General features: G+C 36.1%; 1 protein-coding gene across 1 annotated transcript in view; it reads right to left on the bottom strand.

Moving 5' to 3' along the window:
• The window catches only part of Itga8 (integrin subunit alpha 8), a 169,335-nt gene that overhangs the window by 37,768 nt on the left and 110,813 nt on the right, over positions 1 to 20,754 (bottom strand). Inside the window, exons 23-25 of the mRNA XM_027928445.2 lie at positions 19,826 to 19,906; positions 10,185 to 10,290; positions 7,248 to 7,406 (exon numbers count right to left, since the gene is read on the bottom strand). Coding sequence (XP_027784246.2) covers positions 7,248 to 7,406; positions 10,185 to 10,290; positions 19,826 to 19,906 — 346 coding nt within the window. The remainder of the gene's footprint in view (positions 1 to 7,247; positions 7,407 to 10,184; positions 10,291 to 19,825; positions 19,907 to 20,754) is intronic.

The raw sequence follows: 20,754 nt of genomic DNA, 5'->3' as shown, positions 1-20,754 counted from the left end.
TCTCCAGCTGCTACTCCAAATTTGACCGCAGCAAGAGTTATTTTCATAAGTCTTCATCAAACTCTTCACTCTGGCATAGGTTTTAATTTATAGACCAAAGGGATACTGAGAGGCTAGAATGTGCAATGCAGTTGGACGTGCAACACTGGAAGATAGGGGCTGGAAACCAAAGCCACGTGGGTTACCTTCTCTTATTTGTGACTTGTCTTTGGATGCTAGGTATTCCTAGCACACAAGAAACAGTAGACTGTTCTCATGGGCTTCTTGGTCTGTAATTAAATGTAAGTGGGGACAAGTCCGTGGGTCCGTGTACTTTGTAATTAAGCAAATGTTAAGAGTTTGTGGGGAAAGAAAAAAAAAAACATTTTTTTCCTCCTGAAAAGTTCATGCAAAGCATACTAGAAGAATCATCACTCACTCCAGAGGTAATATTGGAGCTTTTCCTAGTCTTGGACATAGTGTTTTTGCATTTAAAAATATACATGGGCTGATGGGCTTAGGTCCCCACCCCTAAGGCTGCAGAAACTAGGTTAGCTTGAAAGGCATGAATATACCTAACTTAGGAACTAGTACTTACTTTCATATCATTTTTCTATGGTTGGCAACTAACCCTTTAAAAAGACACACACACACACACACACACACACACACACACACACACATATATATATATATATATATATATATATATATGTATAATTTTGATCTCAGGATTCTTCTTCCTTGAAGTTAGACCCAGAATGTGCTGTGATCTTAACACAGGTTATATTTGAGCATCTTTCTCTCTGAGGTACAGTCTCACATTCCTTAGTCTTTCCTTAGTCTTTCTAGTATGTGTGTGTGTGTGTGTGTGTGTATAGATATATATAGATATATAGATATAGATATGCAAATAAAATATACTCTTGGGAACCATTTCTTTTTGTCTATCTTCTCCCTGAGATAGTCTTCCAACATGTGTGTGTGTTTGTATATACATATATATGCATATATGTATACATACACATATATGCACACATATATGTGCATACACACACACACACACACACACACATACCCGAAGGCTATCTCAAAGAGAAGATAGACAAAAAGAAATGGGACCCAAGGGGTATATTTCTTTGGTGGCCAAGAATTTGACGTACAGGCACTCTTAAGAGTAAAAGGTGAAAGCCGGGTGCAGTGGTGCGTACCTGTAATCGCAGCAGCTCAGGCAGGAGGATTTCGAGCCCAAAGCCAACCTCAGCAACTTAGAAAAGTGCTAAGCAACTCACTGAGACCCTGCCTCTAAATAAAATACAAAAAAGTGCTGGGGATATGGCTCAGTGGTTAAGCAACCCTGAGTTCAATCCTGGTACAAAAAAAAAAAAAAAGAGTAAAAGGTGAATAAATTCCTCTGTCAGAGGAAATGTTCTCAGAAGAAAGCACACATAAGACAGGATGGAGAAGACAAACCCAGGAGCTAGTGATAGCTGTTACTATGGCATCATAGTTAGAAGAGAAGAAAATTCAGTACTGCTTTCTTGAATAGACCACCCCTCACCCCCACAAGAAGGAGAGCTTGTAGCAGAAGCCCGAGCATATTACAGGGCAAGTAACAGACATCAAACAATGCTCTGGCTATGAAATAAATTGAGGCTGCAAATATTTAAGGCCCTCAAAATGATTAAAAAAAAGAATAAAAAGAAATCAGTAGCTAACGTAAAGAAAGAAGAAATGATCTTCCTTTTTTGTCTTGATTTTTAAGTAGAGAGAGCATGAGGGAGAGTTGTTTGAGAACTGACAGGGGTCACTGCCTTCTGAATTAATGAGAACCAGTAATCGGGCGGCAGTTAGGCAAGAAGAAAGTACTCATAAGGATAAGACAAAACTATGCAAATTTGCCAAGCCACTGTCTGCAGGCCCACTTGATTCTAAAAAGCGATTTGCAGGGCTATAATCCTTGACAAATGGACGGGTTCTGTGTCTCTGCACTCCATGTTTGTGCTATCTGGTTGTAATTTGGGCTTCCTGTGGGATTGGTGTTGTTGAAAAGCCTAGTTCTCAGCAGCAACCTCCTGCTTCCCAGGCCCTAAAGACAATTCTTATAAACAGTGAGGGCTTTCTCTTACATTATACTCTCTCCAGTGTGTCTCCATCAGATCATTTTGATCTCAGGATTCTTCTTCCTTGATGTTAGACCCAGAATGTGCTGTGATCTTAACACTGGTTACATTTGAGCATCTATCTGTCTTAGGTACAGTCTCACATTCCTTAGTCTTTCCTCTCCCCCTTTCTCTCACTGTTTATCACAAATCTTGCCAAATTGAAAAAAAAATCCTTTACTCTTTATGAAATTTTTGGTTCCTTAGTAGATTTTTACATTTTCAACTTCATCTTATCAAAAGATCATAGTGTGTTTGAAGGCCTCTCCAAACCCCAGGATAAAGTCCACCAAAATAACAAAATTGATAGTTTGAAATAATTATTTTACTGCCTTTAGTATAGTTGAGAAATACTTTACTCAACTCTAAAATCTGATTCCAAGAAGGATCTGGAACAAATTAGATTTAATGGATTGGTCTGAATGCTGCAGACAGTTGAATGTTTCAAAATGTTTTGAATGGTAGAATGTGAAGAAATTGCCACATGACAGTCTTCTTCCTCTGACCTAAGATGGTGAAGCCTGGAGGCAGAACCTGCATGGATGTCTGCTAATATCCCTAACGTCACAGATGGCAGGTGAATGAACCTGAGGAGGTGGAAGCCATCCTGGGGGAACAGAAACACAAGGGCAGCAACCATGTCACAGAAGGCCAGAGTGAAAGCAGGAGAGAGTGAGCCCAAGGCACTTCTGGACCACCATGCGGACATTGGCTGGGTCTTGGTTTTCTCAGGTAGAAAAATGAGGATTTGCATAGCTCATCTTCTCCTGAACCCCATTACCACCCATATTTCTACCTACCTCAGATTCTGAGATTTGAACAATGTCAGCAAATCAAGTTGAATGAGTCTCACCGAAGCCTGCTGGGAGGCAGGCATTCAAATAAAAAAGTACACAGACTTCTAACAGCATCTGTGTGTGGTCACTCTTGCCCCACCCCAACTCAGTGACCGATGCTCCCAACTTGAGCAATCAAGGGGTGGATGAGCTGATAAGTTGGCCCATTGTTTCCTAAAGCAGTCACAGGTTAGAAAGTTCATGCTGTTAGTGTTTCCTCCTCAAACTTGGGGGACATTTGGGTAACTTGGGTGATAACCAAATTGTACCAGTTACTGTTATAAAAACTGAACACTGTTAGGGACTTATTGGACTTTGAGGCTTATGTGAGAAGACTTTGAGCCTCATGTTGCATTTGGAACACTTCTTCAGTTTGTAGATGGGTTGGATTTCAGAAAGCTTTGGATGTTTGGCATTCAGAATGCATTTCTCTTTAGAAATGATATTTCGAATGGTAGCTCAGTTCTCAAGCCAGTCCACAAAAAGCCTACTTAAGCCTCAATATGGTTTTGATGCCATAAAACTGTGTATTTGCAATAAAAATAATAGTATCCAGGACTGTGGCCATATGAATAATTTAAAAAATAGGGTAAAAAAATCATTGTGTTAAGTATATGATATCGAATGCTGATATTTAGGTGGAAATAAGTTTAATCAGAGGGAAATTAGAAAGTGGAAGCTTTGTGGAGATTCTAAGGGATATCTGGGACATTCCAAAGGCTTTAGATTGGTGGCACTGGTTCCTTGAAGTGGGTGGCCTAGAAGATGCTTCTAAGAAAATCTGGATAGTTTCTTTTTTATGATAAGGTTTTTTGGAAATCTGTGAGAGGGCTGAGAAGAGAGGAGAGCTCTCTTTTTAGTAATAATTGAGCAAAAGTGAGAATATACATGGGAGGAAGAAATTGGCTAAGACAAAATTGGCTAAGATGCATGTCTAACATTGGAGAAAGGGATTTGGTTGAAAGGAAATCAACTGAGTGGCTGAGGAGGAGAATGTGGTGGGAGAATTGTGAAAATCCCTTGGCTTCAGAAAGTCGGGGTGAAGGTTCTCTATGACAGGCCATGGAACATCTGGAGGGTTGGTCCAGTGGTGTGTGGAACGTCCTCAGGAGGCAGAAGGATATGTGGAAACTGGACTGCTGGCAAACACAGATGTGTCAGAGGATTTGCCACCTGTCCTTCTCCTTATAAAGAAACTGTACGGCAAATGGTCTTAGTCCGTTTTATTGCTAATAGAGAATAACTGTGATTGGATAGTTTATAAAAGAAAATTTATTTTAGCTCATGCTCTGGAGGCTGGGGTGTCCAAAAGCACGGAAGCAGCACCTGTGCAGCTTCATGGAGGAAGAATGGAAGGAGTCCCATGGAGAGAGGAAGCGAGAGGAAGCGGAGGAACAGCTTACGGCCACATTAGGGGACCCTTCAAGGAGAACTAACTTGAAAGAACAGCATTCATCCATTTCATTCGGGCAGAGTTCCTGTGAACCAAACTCATCATGAAAGCCCCACAACCTCTCAACACCATTACACTGAGAACCAAATTTTATCATGAGTTTTGGAGGGGGACAGAACACGCTCACTCCATAGCACAAGTAGGAGGAATTGTAACTTACTCCTGGGTGAAGCAAGACTGAATACTGGGATTTGATTCTTGCTTTAACAAGTATATTTCTGCCTCCCTGGTCCTTTTACTAAACCTGCTTTCTCTGCTTCTTACCAAAAACCAAACAAACAAACAAACAAACAAACAAAAAAAACAGAACAAACAAACAAATAAAAATAAACTAGCAATTAGCTTTTATGCAAGTATTTAAAATTAATATTAAATCAGAAATGTCAGGCAGGGGTTGTGGCTCAGTGGTAGATCACTTGCCTAAGGAGGTGCTGGTTTTTTTTCCCTCAGCACTACATAAAAATAAATAAATAAAATAAAGTCATAAAAATTATTAAAAAAAAATCAGAAGTGTCTGATGCTTATTGTGCTGAAGATAAGAACATATAAGAAAAAAATGCAATTTCCATTTCACTAATTTCTACTCTGTATTTAAGACAGAAAATACAGTTTATCTTTCCATTCTCTAGGAAGAAATAAATTGCCAAGTGAATTAGTAGCAATATGACTAAGAAATTATTTAATATCTTAAGAGAAAAATAATTTTCAAATGTTTTCAATTGTTTATAGCCACTGATTTGAAATATACTGGTTATCAACTTTAAAATCTATTTATTGATAAAAAGTCTTTTAGACTTTCAGGGCATATATTAAATATAGGTAGACATACTTTGAGAACCTTTAAGTAATGTTGTTGAACCTTTCCTTGAATTCAGAATTTTAAGAATTCATATATTATTCTAATTATTTACTTTAGAGATCTGTTGCAATTTTAATATTGTTACCAAATATTACATTCAATTTTTAGGAGTTTAGAACTTTAGAAAATGAGCAGAATTTGCATTTTTTAAAAAATTTCTAGCTTTGGACAGGTTTTTAATGAAAATCTATGAGTATTTACATAATAAGTGGGAAGTACTGGATACCAGGTGCTTAGTGTATACTACCTCTTGGTTTTCATGAATCTGTCAACATTTGAGCAAGTTATCTATTAGTACTATTCCAGTCACTGTAGGTGATTGTTTAATTGCCACAAAGAAAAAAAAAAAACTCACAACCAACATAGTGAACATTAAACAAGTTACACAATATATACAAACATATATAAATAGTGTCAGATATAAACTAAACATTGCACTCAGAGACAGGAGTTTTCCACATTATCATGTGCTTTAAGAATCCATATAGTACATGAAAAATACAGAATAAAATATGCAATAGTAGAATGAAACAGACATTATTATTACTGTGTGTATATATGTGACTGCATGACCAATATGATTCTGCAACTTGTACACTCAGAAAAATGAGAAATTATATCTCATCTGATTCAAATGTATGATATGTCAAGGTCATTGTACTGTCATGTGTAACTAATTAAAAGAAATAAAAAATTTAATTAAAAAATATGAAAAAGTTTGAAATACTTCAATGTTATACATCAATATTTGAAGACATTATTGTATAAGGAGCTATAGTCTCTTAGGATGTTAAAATTATCCCAATGAAGAGTGAAGAAAAAGGAAATGGGGGGAAAATCCTAGGGACAAATATTTCAAATAACTATGGAATACCAGTGGCCTTATTATTGTTTCTCCATGAAGAAAGAGACTGTTGCCCCACAAGTCCTTTACCATTGAGTCTCCTTTTTGTCTTCCTGTCTTTGAACAAGGAGGCATATGAGTTGACACAGAAAGCCTATTATGACTCCCAGTGACCCAATGCCTGGGCCCAGGGTCAAAGCTGCCCTTTGTCCCAGATGGTTAAGTCAAATAAATTTTTCAGGAAACCTTCCCTTGCCCCATAGTTACTGTGTCCCTGTAGCTACTAAGGGAATATTTGTTCTTAAATAAAGTTGTCTTCTGAGGACACCATCTGATTAACCAATTTTTTTGTTTTGTTTTCATACAAATGTGACATTTTCTAGGGCTTATGCTAATTCGTTCCTTTCCTTCTCAGAAGGAACCTAAGCCAAATTTGGGTCTTAATCTGGATGGGATCAGCTATTTGGACAGTTGAGCTCCTTGTTAATGAACTCCAGCAGACCATCACGTGCACAGGAGGTGGGAGCTTGCAGAGAGGTGGAATGTCGGGGTCCTCCAGACCCTGCATTTCAATAGACTCCCAGGTGATTTGGAAGCATTTAAGAGGTGCAGCATGCTGCTGCTCTAGGTTTCTCTATAAGCTTCCAGTCTGGGGGTTTTTAGGGAGTCGAGAAGCCTTTGGCAAATTCCTGTATTTTACCACTTGCTATTGACAACAGCTGGAAGAGCCCTTTGTGGCAAAGATGCTTGTGTCTTATGGAAATATACCAAATAGACTTCAAAAATAGAATTTTGTACTAATTCTCCAAAACATGACATATCTATTAATGATTTTGATTTGGTGGTATTGCTCATCAAACCCTACATAATAGATGCATATTGAAATGGGCTAAATAAATCACAAGTTACTATGAGCAATAAAACCTAGGAAAATTTAAGTTTTTTAGGAGTGACATTTAAATTTGGTGCTTAACTAGAAAACTGAAAGGAAAGCTCTAATCAATGATCATTGAAGCAACATAAAATTACTTTGCTATTTTAAACAAGCAGCCATTTTTACTTTTTCCTTACCATTAAAAAGTGTATAAAGCTATGAATTAGATCAAGCTCTTACCTTTATATCTTGTGGGTTGATATCAGGACTTGTTTGACACCGCAGAGGTCCCAGAGTTTGAATATGAAAAATATAAAGGAGAAACTCATCCCGTGCAGAGAATGGCCAGCCCACCTCCAGAATGGTGTCACTGATGGTACTCGGTCCAATATTGTGCAGCTGTAAGCAAGTGACAGATTATGGAATGGTACAGTTCAAGGTGGGGATATGAAGTCCAACTCCGTCGACCTGTACCTATTTTTAAATGCATGTGCTATTGGTTGTAAGTCATCATGATAATAACTCTAGCAAATAAGAAGAAGAAGAAAAAAGTCCATATGGGAATCAGGAACTCTGAAAGCGTGATGTGATGGTGTTTAGAAAAAACTCTTTGGTCCGGTTTGTGAAGCTCTGAAAGTGGATTTCTTCACTGAAGATCATACGGTTGAACATCTTTTATCCAAAATGCTTGGGACCAGAAGTGTTTGGGATTTTGGAATGTTGCACTTATATAATGAGATATCTTGGGGATGAGACTGAACTCTAGACACAAAATTCATTGAAAATTCATATTCACCTTGAAGCCTAAAGGTAATCTTTCATTGTGACCCATCATATGAGGTCAAGTATGAAATTCTCTACTTGTGCTATCATGTCAGGTCTCAAAAAATTTTGGATTTTGGAATACATTTTTGATTTTCAGAACAGGTATGCCCAACCTATATTTGCCCAACCTATATTAACCATGGCTGATAACTGCAATGGTTACCTTGAATTTGTATTAATGATAGCACTAGAAATGCAATTTTAATTAAATGCTTTCAAAACGTACTGATTTTTTCTTTATATTTAAAATCTGCCTTTTGTTCCCTGACTACTGACTTGTCAATTGCAACCATATGTGATGCACTCTCTTTTACCCTCTGGAAAATGGTTATCCATCAAGGGCAAAAGCCAGCCGGTACTCACTTCAGTTCATTTTGCATATTTCAAAGCTGAGCTACTTTTGTTTTAATCAGCAAATCCCAGGGAAAAAAGTTCACATCGAGAAAAGAGATGGATGTTGTTAACACACAAGTCCCATATTTACAGTACACAAAACAGCTTGCCAAAAACACTAAGCATATTTAGATTTATCATGGACTTAGAAACTCACTTCAAAGTTAACAGGGATCTTCCCCCCAACCCCACAGTTCTGATAATTATCATGGTCTATGAAACAAGAAAAATTTTTTTGCTTATTTAGGTGGCCTATTTAGCTGACATTATCAAAGAAGTATGGCATTCATTGGTACCGTATATTATGAGACATGAGATTAGCATGTAAGAAACATTTGATGATTGCTTTTGGCACTGCTGGTAATTACCCTAAACTTTTATGATCTCTTTATGCTAAGATCAGAAACAGCACTACGCTGGGAATGATTGAGTCTGGGTGTTTTTTTGCAAACTATAAAGTTTCAACTTTCTTGAGCAGAAACAGACACATACAAATTTAATAAATTATTTGACAGCTTTTCATTTTTCTGGTGAGGTTCCTGATCTGAATGCCACTGGGACAGGGTTATCCCTTCACTATCAGATGAGCTTAGGGCCACACTTTGATCCAGCTCTGGACAGGGCTTCCAAACCTGAGCTGCAGTTTGGGCAGATAATAGAGGTTTCCAGGCTAATCCTACTCAGGACTTGAGGCTTTTCCCCACTTATGGAAACAGCTCTTCAGTTTGGAAATGGCTTTATAGTTGCCCTGAGAGAATGCTATTAGTGACCCTGTAGCTTGAGATGAAAATCAAAGCTAGAATCATTGAATTGATGGCATAAGTTACATAGGAAAAGAACATAAGGCATTACCACTCTCTAGAAGGGGCCTCAATCAGAAAACACCTTAGAACTTCATTATATCAAAATTCAGTTTATATTACCTTGAAAAGGAATAACCACTCTCCACTAATAGCATTAACTTTATTAACAAACCAAACCAAAAAGCTGAACAATGAATAAACTAACCCTTTACTATGAGTTTGTTTCTAATTGTAAAAAAAAAAAATTAAATAGTTAGCTCCATGTCAATAAATCTTTATCTTGTTCACAATGTAAGACTTAAAATGGGAAAAGAACATCAGTTTCTTTTCATGTTTTGCTTATTTGCTTCTGGAAAATATTTTACTAACCAATAGACTATTTCAAACTTCAAAATAAATTGTCAATTTCTAATCAGGTTATTTGAATGAAAAATAAATTTATTCTTATCTATCTGCCACATACCCATCTCATGTATTATATGTACATTTTTAGTATAAGAAAAATTAATAAAATTTTCTATCTGGCACCTTTCCAATTGGTGACCTTCAATGGGTGAGTTTTAAGGTTATCTGAAATGAAAGAGGGTCTAGGGAGTTAGACATTTTTATGCATAGGCTATCCAAATATTAAAAAGGGAGCAAACAAAGAACATTTAAATAAAGAAAACAGTAACAGGATAAAATGTTTCTTACCATGTAATGGCTCTCACCACCAAGGAGAAGTGGCCATGTTTGTGAGTGCCCAGAACATCTCCCACCACCCACTGCAATGTGATAGCATAAAATCTAAATACTACATAAAGCTCAAAACTTGGATTGGTGTCTTTCAAAATGCTGTATGTTTGTTAATAAAGAACATAAAAATAAAACCCTAATACAACTTTAACATAGAAAACAGCTAATAGAAAATAGTTACCCAGCTGGGTACAGTGACATATGTATGTAATCACAGAAACTCAGGAGGCTGACACAGGAGGATCTAAATTTGAGGTTAGCCTCAGTAACTTAGCAAGGCCCTCAGCAACTTATTGAGACCCTGTCTCAAAACAAAAAACAAAAAACAAAAAAAAAACCAAACAAATCTGGGAATGTAGCTCAATAATAAAGCATCCATGGGTTCAATCCCCAGTACAAGGAAGAAAAAAAAAAAACCTACCTCATAAATATGCTCCACCAATGGTCCAACTTCATCCTCTGTGCGGGGCTCCATTTCCGGTTCCCAGTTATGAATGGGCAGAATGATCTGCAGAGGGTGGGATACTCTGAAATATGGAGTGCTGTGTTAATTGCTACTGATGGCCCAGGGGAGGAATGTTTTACTAGTGTACACTGCACGGTCATCAGACAAAACAGGTGGCTTTCGATTTATTTCAAAAGATATTTGTCTACAAGGAAAAACACTGGAAGTGAAGTTCAACAAAATGACTGAAGGAATTAGTGGAGGATCTGAAACATTTGTTCCTATTCAGAGATCAACTATTTTATAGCACCTCATCCATGGACACCAGGAGGAATAGCAGAGAGCATTCTTGAGAGGAGTAATTGAACATTATACATTCATCTGTCCATTTACCTATCTGTCTGTCTATTCATCCATCTATCCATCCATCCATCCATCCATCCATCCTGTGTGTGTATGTTTCTGTGTTTAAAGATTATATAATCCTTGCTTTAAGTCATATTGAAAAGTGAGACTGTGTGTGTGTGTGTGTGTGTGTGTGTGTGTGTAAATTTCTAGGATCCTCTGTGTTAGATGTCCAGTTGTAAAGAAATTCTGTTTCTGGTTTGAGACTTCAGAATAGAAAACAGTCATTGTATATTCCTTTTTCCTAGATATTTTTTTCAGTTTCTTATGAATGCAGTCAGACCTCTCACCAGACCAGGTTTAGAGCCAGAACAAAATGAAGTATGATTGAGATCTAGAGTAGAGAATGCAAGGGTGAGTCCCAAATGCCATTTTAGGGATATCCAATAATTACCACAGTCTCTAGGAAATTTAAATGTTACTGGTTTTTCTCCTCCTTGGAGGTAATCTCTTCCCAAGGTAGAAAGTACAACTTATTGGGTTAAATTCTGACCCAAGAGCAAGTAACTTAAAGTCAGTATGTCTGTATTGCTTCATCTTGAAAATTATGATAAACTGTTTGGGTTGTATACCACAGACAATTGGAAAACATCTCCAATGCTTGTGGTCAAAGTTAATTTGGGTGCATTGTTTCCTAGAGGTGGGTGGGAGAAGGGCATTTCAAAATGGGCAACCCACAAAATGTTATCAGATTATAAATTTATAGTCCCTTTGCATGTCCTTAATGTGTAACTGTTAAGTAAGAAGTGTAGGGCTCAGCTTTGCTGTGCTGACACCTCAAAAATCACTCCTTCAAATTGGCTTGTCATCATGCCCTGTTCTTGTCATTATGCTGTGTTCTCTTTTCCTGCTTGATTTGGTTAAATCACATTATGCTCAAACCTGGGGATGTAATGGGGAGAAGAGCACAGGACATGGTGTGTTGCTTTCATTAGACAGAATCTCAGAGATCATGAGTTCCATTCCCAAAGGCCTTGCCAGCTTCCCCACCCAAATCTTTACTTTCTTCTCAGCTTGGCAATAGAGAGGGGAGTCTATGCTCAACATTCATTATCCATTGTGCATCTCTGGGAATTTTTTTTTCAAACAGAACAAACATAGATCAGAAGCTGAATATATTTTCTCTGAAATTTTGGCTCTTATGGTTTTTAATCCTATAGGACTGGTTATAAATTCTCTAGGATTACAGAATCAAATTTTTAGACCTTAACAGGTACTATGGAGACAATCTGATCAAAACTTCTCATTTTACACACAAAAGGAAAACTGATATACAGAGAATAATGGGTGAGCTGCAGGTGAGCACTACAGCTCACCCATTCTGTTCCAATATACAGTATATTTTAGGGGCCCCTAAGATGCAATCATATTTAGCAAACACAACTTAAACTTTCTAGCAGGGTTCTGTAACAAAACTTAAGTAGAAATATATAAATAAATATAATTTATTGTGGAGCACAGGAAAAATAATCATTAAAAAGGGTCATAACAGTATGGTTTATTTATTTATCCATTGAAGACTGATTAAAAGCTGGGGAAACCATGGAAAAGAATGGGTCCCAAGTAAATCAGTGACACACTATTGTTTCAACGTGAAGATTTTTAGAAAAGGAAGCAAATCATCAAGAAAAAATACAATAATCTAAATTTCTTGGAATGAGCAGACTGTGCACTAATCTAACTACATCTATTGAATATTCCTCCCTTCTAAAATAGAGGCTAGAGCATTATTCTTGGAGATTTTCAGTTAGTAAAAAGACTGGTGTACTGTTAATTGTAGCGTTGTGTAGCATTGGATATCAGACTGGAATTGGAAGCAAGGAATGGGTTTTTTTTTTTAAGAGAGAGAATTTGTTTTAATATTTATTTTTTAGTTTTTGGTGGACACAACATCTTCATTTTATTTTTATGTGGTGCTGAGGATCGAATCCAGGACCCCGCGCATGCCAGGCGAGCGCACTACCGCTTGAGCCACATCCCCAGCCCCAAGGAATACGTTTTTTTAAAATTAAATTTCATAACGAGATAATGTAGATTCACATGCAATTTATAAGAAATAATATAAAAAATCCCTTATACCCACAAATAAATCTCCTCCAATGGTAACATCTTCTAAAACCAAGGTGTGCTATTGTATGTAATGTCACAACCAGAATATTGACATTGATTTAGTTAAGATACAGAACATTTTTATTTCCACAAAGATATCCTTTCATAGGCTATGTGTCCCCATTTCTCCCTTTCTCTCTTGACATCCACTAATCTGTTCCCCATTTCTACAATTCTGTCATTTCAAGAATGTTATGTAAACGGAAACATACAGTAGGCAGCCTTTTGGGATTGGCTTTTTCCACTCTGTATAATTCTGAGTCCCATTCAAGTTGTCCATGTCTCAATAATTCATAGTATTCTATGATATGGATGTATCACACTTCATTTATCATTCACCTGTTGAAGGACATTTGGGTTGTTTGCAGTTTGGGGTTAATTCAATAAATTGGTATAAGCATTTTTGGTATGGGTTTTATATTAACCTAATTTTCCTAAAATGAAGTTTTTCTGGAATAAAGGAACTAGGTTTTTGACAGTGTGTATGCTGTCCAGAAGTTACGATAATATGTTGTGAACCCTGTTTTGAAATCCTATTACTTCCAAATAGCAAAGACATTCATTTATTGTCAGAACAATGCTGTGGACAGTATCCTATATAGAACTTGGTTAGATCATGATAGTTCCTAATACAAACCCATCCAATTCTGATTATTTCACAAATCCTGCAATTTGTCTTACTTTTATAAGCTCAACATATGTTTTGATGTCTCTAGTGGCCAAATTTACTTCTCACAGAGCTATGCTAAATTGATCCTTTGTCCCAACAAATGGCATATAAATTGGGCCAAAGACAATGTTGGTGTTATCTAGCTACGAAATGAATGAAGTAGTTATCTACAATTTTCAGCTTCAACAAAATCCATTTTGGTTTATTTTTTAAACTGTAAGAGCAACAGTAAATTAAGGAAAAAATACTGTAGAAGATAGCAAGTGATAAAATATGTTCAGATGAATACTATTGGACAAAAGAAAATAAAATTTTTCTGAAGATTGAACATGTAAGGTGTTTAGAATAGCAACTGTTCATTCCTTGAAGAAATAAACACTGGAACAAATATTTTGCTGCATATTCAGAGGAAAGAGTTTTACTATATAAAGTGATCCAAAAGAACTTCAATACTGTTTTAGAGAACAGACTTTGGACTTTAATCTAACAATTAAAATAACTGTACCCATGTGAGAAACCTAACTTTAATAAACTGTTTGGATTACTGGCACAATTGAATAGAAATTTTCTTCTTTTATTTTTACTGTAAGTGATGGCAGAAATGCACCTCATAAAATAAATATATGAAAATAAAGACAGTTCCATTAAGCCTTAGATTGAGTTATGACTTATTAAATAAAAATACTTCCCAACTTTAAATTTATTTTGGAATTGCTAAACACTTCCCACTTATTTTTGCGTTAGCCAAATTAAGCTAAGCCAAGCTTAAAGAACAAGATAGAAGTTCACATATAATAGCTGAAAATTTTGAAAAGATGTAAAAATAAGATAGTGCCAGGCATGGTGGTGAACACCTGTAATCTCGGCAATTTAAGAGGCTGAGGCAGAAGCATTGCTTAGTTCAAGGCCAGCTGTGGAATTTAGTGAGACCCTGTCTCCAAAAAAGGTGTAAAAGAGAGTGCTGGAACCCAAAAAATTCCACCAGAAATCTTTTAGGACTAATAAATGAATTCAGGAAAGTAGCAGGATATAAAATCAACACCCATAAATCAAAGGCATTTCTGTAAATCAGTGACAGATCCTCAGAAAGAGAAACTAGGAAAATCACCCTATTTATAGTAGCCTCAAAAAAATAAAATAAAATACTTGGGAATGAACTTAACAAAAGAGGTGAAAGACCTCTACAATGAAAACTACAGAACACTAAAGAATTAAATTAAAGAAGAGCTTGGAAGATGGAAAGATCAAAATGATCATACTACTAAAAGCACTATGCAGATTCAATGCAATCCCAATCAAAATCCCAATGACATTGTTCATAGAAATAGAAAAAGCAATCATGAAATTCATCTGGAAAAATAAGAGACCCAGAATAGCCAAAACAGTCCTTAGCAAGAAGAGTGAAGCAGGTGGCATCACTATACCAGACCTTAAACTATACTACAGAGCAACAGTAACAAAAACAGTATGGTATTGGTATCTGTAGACCAATGGTACACAGAGTAGAGGACACAGAGACAAACCCACATAATTACAGTTATCTCATATTAGGCAAAGGCACCAAAAACATATATTGGAGAAAAGATAGCCTCTTCAACAAATGGTGCTGGAAAAACTGGAAATCCACATGAAATAAAATGAAATTAAACTTCTATCTCTCACCATGCACAAAATGCAACTCAAAGTGGATCAAGGACCTAGGAATTAAACCAGAGACCTTGTGCCTACTGGAAGAGAAAGTAGGCCCAAATCTTTATCATGTCGGATTAGGCCCAAGCTTCCTTAATAACACTCCTCTAGTGAAAAACTTAAAACCAAGAGTCAATAAATGGGATGGATTCAAACTAAAAAGCTTCTTCTCAGCAAAAGAAACAATCAATTAGGTGAATAGAGAGCCTACAGAATGGGAACAAATCTTTACCTCAAGCACATCAGATACAGCACTAATCTCTAGGATATATAAAGCACTCAAAAACCTTAACATCAAAAAACAAAACAAAACAAAACAACCCCCCCCAAAACAAATAACTCAATCAATAAATGGGCCAAGACACTTCTTAGAGGAGGATATACAATCAATCAAAAAATATATGAAAAATGTCCAACATCTCTAGCAATTAGAGAAATGCAAATCAAAACTACTCTAAGATTTCATCTCACTCCAGTCAGAACGGCAGCTGTTAACAATACAAATAACGATAAGTATTGTAGAGGATGTGGGGGGAAAGGCTGGTGGGACTGCAAGTTAGTGCAGCCAATCTGGAAAGCAGTATGGAGATTCCTTGGAAAACTGGGAATTGAACCACCATTTTTGACCCAGCTCGGTCTATACCCAAAGGAGTTAAAAACAGCATACCTCAGGGACACAGCCACATCAATGTTTATAGCAGCACAATTCACAATAGCTAAATTGTGGAACCAACCTAGATGCCCTTCAGTGGATGAATGGATAAGGAAACTGTGGTACACAGTGGAATGTTACTCAGCAATGAAAGAGAATAAAATCATGGCATTTGCAGGTAAATGGGTGGAACTGGAGAAGATAATGCTAAGTGATGTTAGCCAATCCCCCAAAACCAAATGCTGAATGTTTTCTCTGATATAAAGAGGCTGACTCATAGTGGGATTGGGAGGTGTAGCATGGGAGGATTAGATGAACTCTAGATAGGGCAAATAGGTAGGAGAGAAAGGAAGGAGGATGGGCGTAGAAAAGATGGTGGAATGAGACAGACATCATTACCCTAAGTATATGTAAGAAGACATGAATGGTGTGAATATACTTTGTATGCAACCAGAGATATGAAAAATTGTGCTCTATATGTGTAATATGAATTGTAAAGCATTCTACTGTCATATATAACAAATTGAAATAAAATTAAATAAATTAATTTTAAAAAAGAGGAGGCTGGGGATGTAGTTCAGAGGTAGAGCTCCCCTGGGTTTAATTCCCAATACCTTAAAAAGTAAAAATACAATAGTAAAAAAATTGCTTATGTTTTCTTGTCTTTTAAAAACAGTGTTTTTTTTCTCATCAAGAGCTAGAACAGAAACAGAAATCAATTAAAATAAAACATTTAGATTAGCTCCAAAAATCTAAATCAAACAAAATCTTTTCCCATGAGCCAACTCATGATTTAAAGAAAAAATCATAAAAGAAATTTAAAAATATTTTGAATTGATTTACAATGAAAATTCAACATGTCAAAATTTTAGAATGCTACTGAAACAAGTCTTATAGGAAAATAATAGCACTGTATGGGTTGGATCTAATATGCCCTCCCAAAAGCTCATATAATGAAGGCTTGATCTCCAAGGCTTTTACATGTGGGTCTTTTGAAGATGATTGGATCATGAGGGCTTTAATCTCATCAATGGATCAATCTGTTTGGTGGATCCATAATTAATGGACAATCTTCAGCTCTTACCTCACACCAAATACAAAAATTAACTTAAAATTAATCAGAGACCTAAATGTAAAATCTAAGATTATAAAACTTCTGGTAGAAAACACAGAAGATAAAAATATTGGTGACTTTGGAAAGGCAGAATATTTCTCAGGATACAAAGAGCACAAAATGTGAAAAAATTAATCAACTGGATTTCATGAAAACTTTAGAAATTTTTGTTTGAACACAGCTAAGAAAATATAAAGCCATACCTTAGACTGGGAGAAAATGTTTTCAGGACATGTAACTGATGAATGATTTTCTATTTAGAATATGTAAAGAACTTCTACAACTCAGTAAGAAGAAGACAAACAATCACATAATAAATGAGGAAAAAAATTTGAGACACTTCATCAAAAAGAGAGTTGCAAGTAGGCATTGAAAGGATGTTCAATACAACTAATCATTAAGCAAATGAAAATAAAGCCTCAGGGAGTGACTAAATATAAACAAACAAAACATGGTGGCTAGGATGAACATGACTATAGAACTCTCATCCATTGCTAGTGAGAATGCAAAATGGAAATGGCATATCCTTTCTGGAAAATGTTGTGCAATTTCTTACAAACATATACATCCTGTGCAAATCAGTAATTCCACTTGTGAAAACAAAATTCTCAACAGAGACCTGGCTGTGAATGCTCATAGCAGCTTTATTCTTAACAGCCCCAAACTATAGACAACTTATATGTTCACCATATAACAAACACCTTGCAGGACATCATATAATGGAATACCTCTCAGCGAAAAAAGAAGCAGACTATTGATACAGGTGAGAAGATGGATGCTTCTCAAAATCATTATGCTAAGTGCACTCTGAATGAATGAGACCATTTATGTACATTCTGAAATGGTAGAAATATAGTGACAAAAAAATAGATCAAGATTCCCAGAGTTTAGGTGCAGGAGAAGGACTGACTAGAAAAGAATCTATAGGAATTACTGGGGTGATGATACTGTTCTATATTGAAAGTTTTTATGGTTTTATAGCTCTTCAAACTGGACTCCCAAAAGGCTGAATTTTAGTGTATGTAATTTATAACTAAGTAGATGTGACTTAAAAAACCCACAGACCCCATAAATTGTGAAAAGATATTTGCACATGTGTAATTAATAGATTAGCATCTAAATTTTTGAATAGAAACAAAGTTCTGTGCATTGACAAGGAAAAGTCAATCCTTTTTAGTAGAAATATGTACATAATATTAACAAGAATTTTTCTGAATGTGAATAACTAAGAGACATGAACTTATAAAAATCTCAATTTCATTTAAGGATAGGGAGCTGCATATTAAACTTTCAGTTACATGTTATTTCTTATCCATCAATCGCTTAAAATTAAAAACTGGACCATTTTATCTGATAATGTGTAGCAATGAAAACTCTCATACACTTATGGTAGGAGTGCAACTTGACACAACTATTTTGAAAAAGAGATTGCAATTACTTAGTAAAGTTAAATGGTGTAAACTCTCTGATCCTGAAATTTCAGTTTTTAACATAACGCCTGGCTGACATTCGTCCATTGTGTACTGGAAGACATGCATGGAAAAGTTTGTAAAAAGGAGAAAAGAAAAGTTCCAAATTTTCATCACGAGTAGAATGGGTGAATTAATTATGTTCTATTTTTACAATGTAAGACTGTTGTGCAGTTAAAGTGAATGAACTACAAGCATGTGCACAAAAAATGGGTAAAAATAAAAATATTGGTTTGAATACAAAAATCAGAGAGCATACATACATAAGTTTTATAGACAGGGTCCAAAAAACTCTGTCTCATAATCAGGACAGCATGCTCATTCCTGAGCATGAGCTCTGGAGACGGGTCGCCAATGTACATATTCTGGCTATTTTCTACCTGTAGAGCCTTTGAATTCTTGTACCACAATTCCTTTACTTGTACTAGGATTCTACTATGTAATAAGATATAATACATGACTAGCACACAGAAAATGGTGATAAGTGTTGGGCAGTATTGATAATAATATTATGTTATTATCATCATCATCATCATCTAATCCACTGGGGGGGTGCTCAGTGGTACCCAGACACCTGGGCAGGGTCCCTGTGAGAGCACCATGGGACAGCCATAAGAAGGCCCATGGAGAGTGGCTCTGGAAATGTAGAAATCCATTGTTATCATGGAGGAGTGTAAACCACTCAGGATCTGTGGAAAAGAAAGGGAACCAGTATTCTGGAACCCCAAGGATGATTGGTCCAAAACACCAGTTGACATTTTTAACCAAGTCCTTGATTGTTCTGAAAAAAGCAGAATTACCATAACAAGATCAATGGATTCCATATTTGTACAAGAACAGAACTTGGGCAGTCCATTGACCACTTTCCTCCTGTCTCTCAGTTGATTGCTTATTGGCACCTTCCTTAAAGAACAAGACCAAAGGGGAAAGATACAGAATGTACATTCCATCCACCCTTGCACCTGAGAGTTATTTATTAAACTCAATGTGTGATAGATTGTCACTGTGTCTAAAATAATTATTGAAAAGTGACTTTATTTTCAGGCAATCATATGGTTGTCAGTTGTCTATTTTATCTAGCTTCTCATCAACTGGTTTTTTTTTTTTTTTTTTTTTTTTTTAGTTTGATTACTGAACTGTCAGTTTGGGGAATTCATTGATGTTTTGATATACTTAGAGTTAATTATTACACAAAGTTCACTGTATTTTCTGATAGAATGTTAATGATGAGTAGAAAAGAATAAAAACTGGTAACAAAGTAAATTATGATCTCTAATACATTAGGAATATTTCATATAATTTTTTTGGTGCGGGTGTATATGGTGCTGGGAATTGAACCCAGAGTCTTGTGAATGCGAGGCAAGCACTCTACCAACTGAGATATATCCCCGGCCTCTCCACATAATCTTTACCAGTATTTCATCATAAATCTTTACATACATGGAGCTATACCACCACTACTGCTACTGCATGCTATTATATTATTTTTATGTCTTGTTTATTACTTACCCTCTTATTTCTACTTGAGCTACAGCAGTGATGTTGATCTGCAAATTCACAAAATTGCTGTCTGGGTTGTCCTTGTTGGAACTAAAACACAATGATACATTATTTAAATTTATATTTCCTCAGGTGTGTTACACACTATATGACCCTAAAAGACATTCTGATGATCACAAGAGCAACACACATTCCTAACCTGATCATTCAGAAAACAATGGTATATTCATTCTACAAAATCATAACCATTTGTACAAGGCAATGCTAAGATCTTTTATGACCAACAGTAAGGAAACAACTTTCCACAAGGAGACACTTTATCTGGAAATACGATACAGATCTAGAGAAGCCAACACTTTTTAGTCTCAATGGCTAAAGCAAAGAGGCATTTAGCTGAGTTCATTTTCTGGCTTCTACCTTGGACAAATTCCTTAACATCTCTGAGCATCATGTTCACTGCCCATCAAATGGGAAACGACAACACAGTCAACTCCTGATTTTCCATGCTTATAAAGAGGGGAACTGGCATGAATAATCCAGAGCAGCACTTAATTGAAAAAGCATTTGTGTTTGGCTCTGGAATGCCTCATACCATACATTGTTTTGGCAGCAATTTTATCTTCCTCTTGGTTTATTACTTAAGTTAATGTTAAAATAAGTGTATGTTCATGGCATACTCACTGTCTGGGAGAGGAGTGGGGAGTGAATTGGAAACATGGCTAATGGCAAGGAGAAATGAGACCCAAGGAAGTTGGGCATTTCATAAACAGGCCATTCAGAGGTGACATGGATCTTTCTGAAAAGCATCAAGAGTCTCAAGCTAGAAAGTGTGTATTTAATATGATATTTCTTTGAACAGTGACAATTTTTTTTAAATTTTGCTGTTTTATTATAAAACTACCCATCACTTGGATTTAAGGGACAAGATTTGACGCCAT

This window comes from Marmota flaviventris, chromosome 12 (genome assembly GCF_047511675.1).
Source record: "Marmota flaviventris isolate mMarFla1 chromosome 12, mMarFla1.hap1, whole genome shotgun sequence".
Lineage (NCBI taxonomy): Eukaryota > Metazoa > Chordata > Mammalia > Rodentia > Sciuridae > Marmota > Marmota flaviventris.
This window is presented reverse-complemented; position numbering and strand designations above follow the sequence as displayed.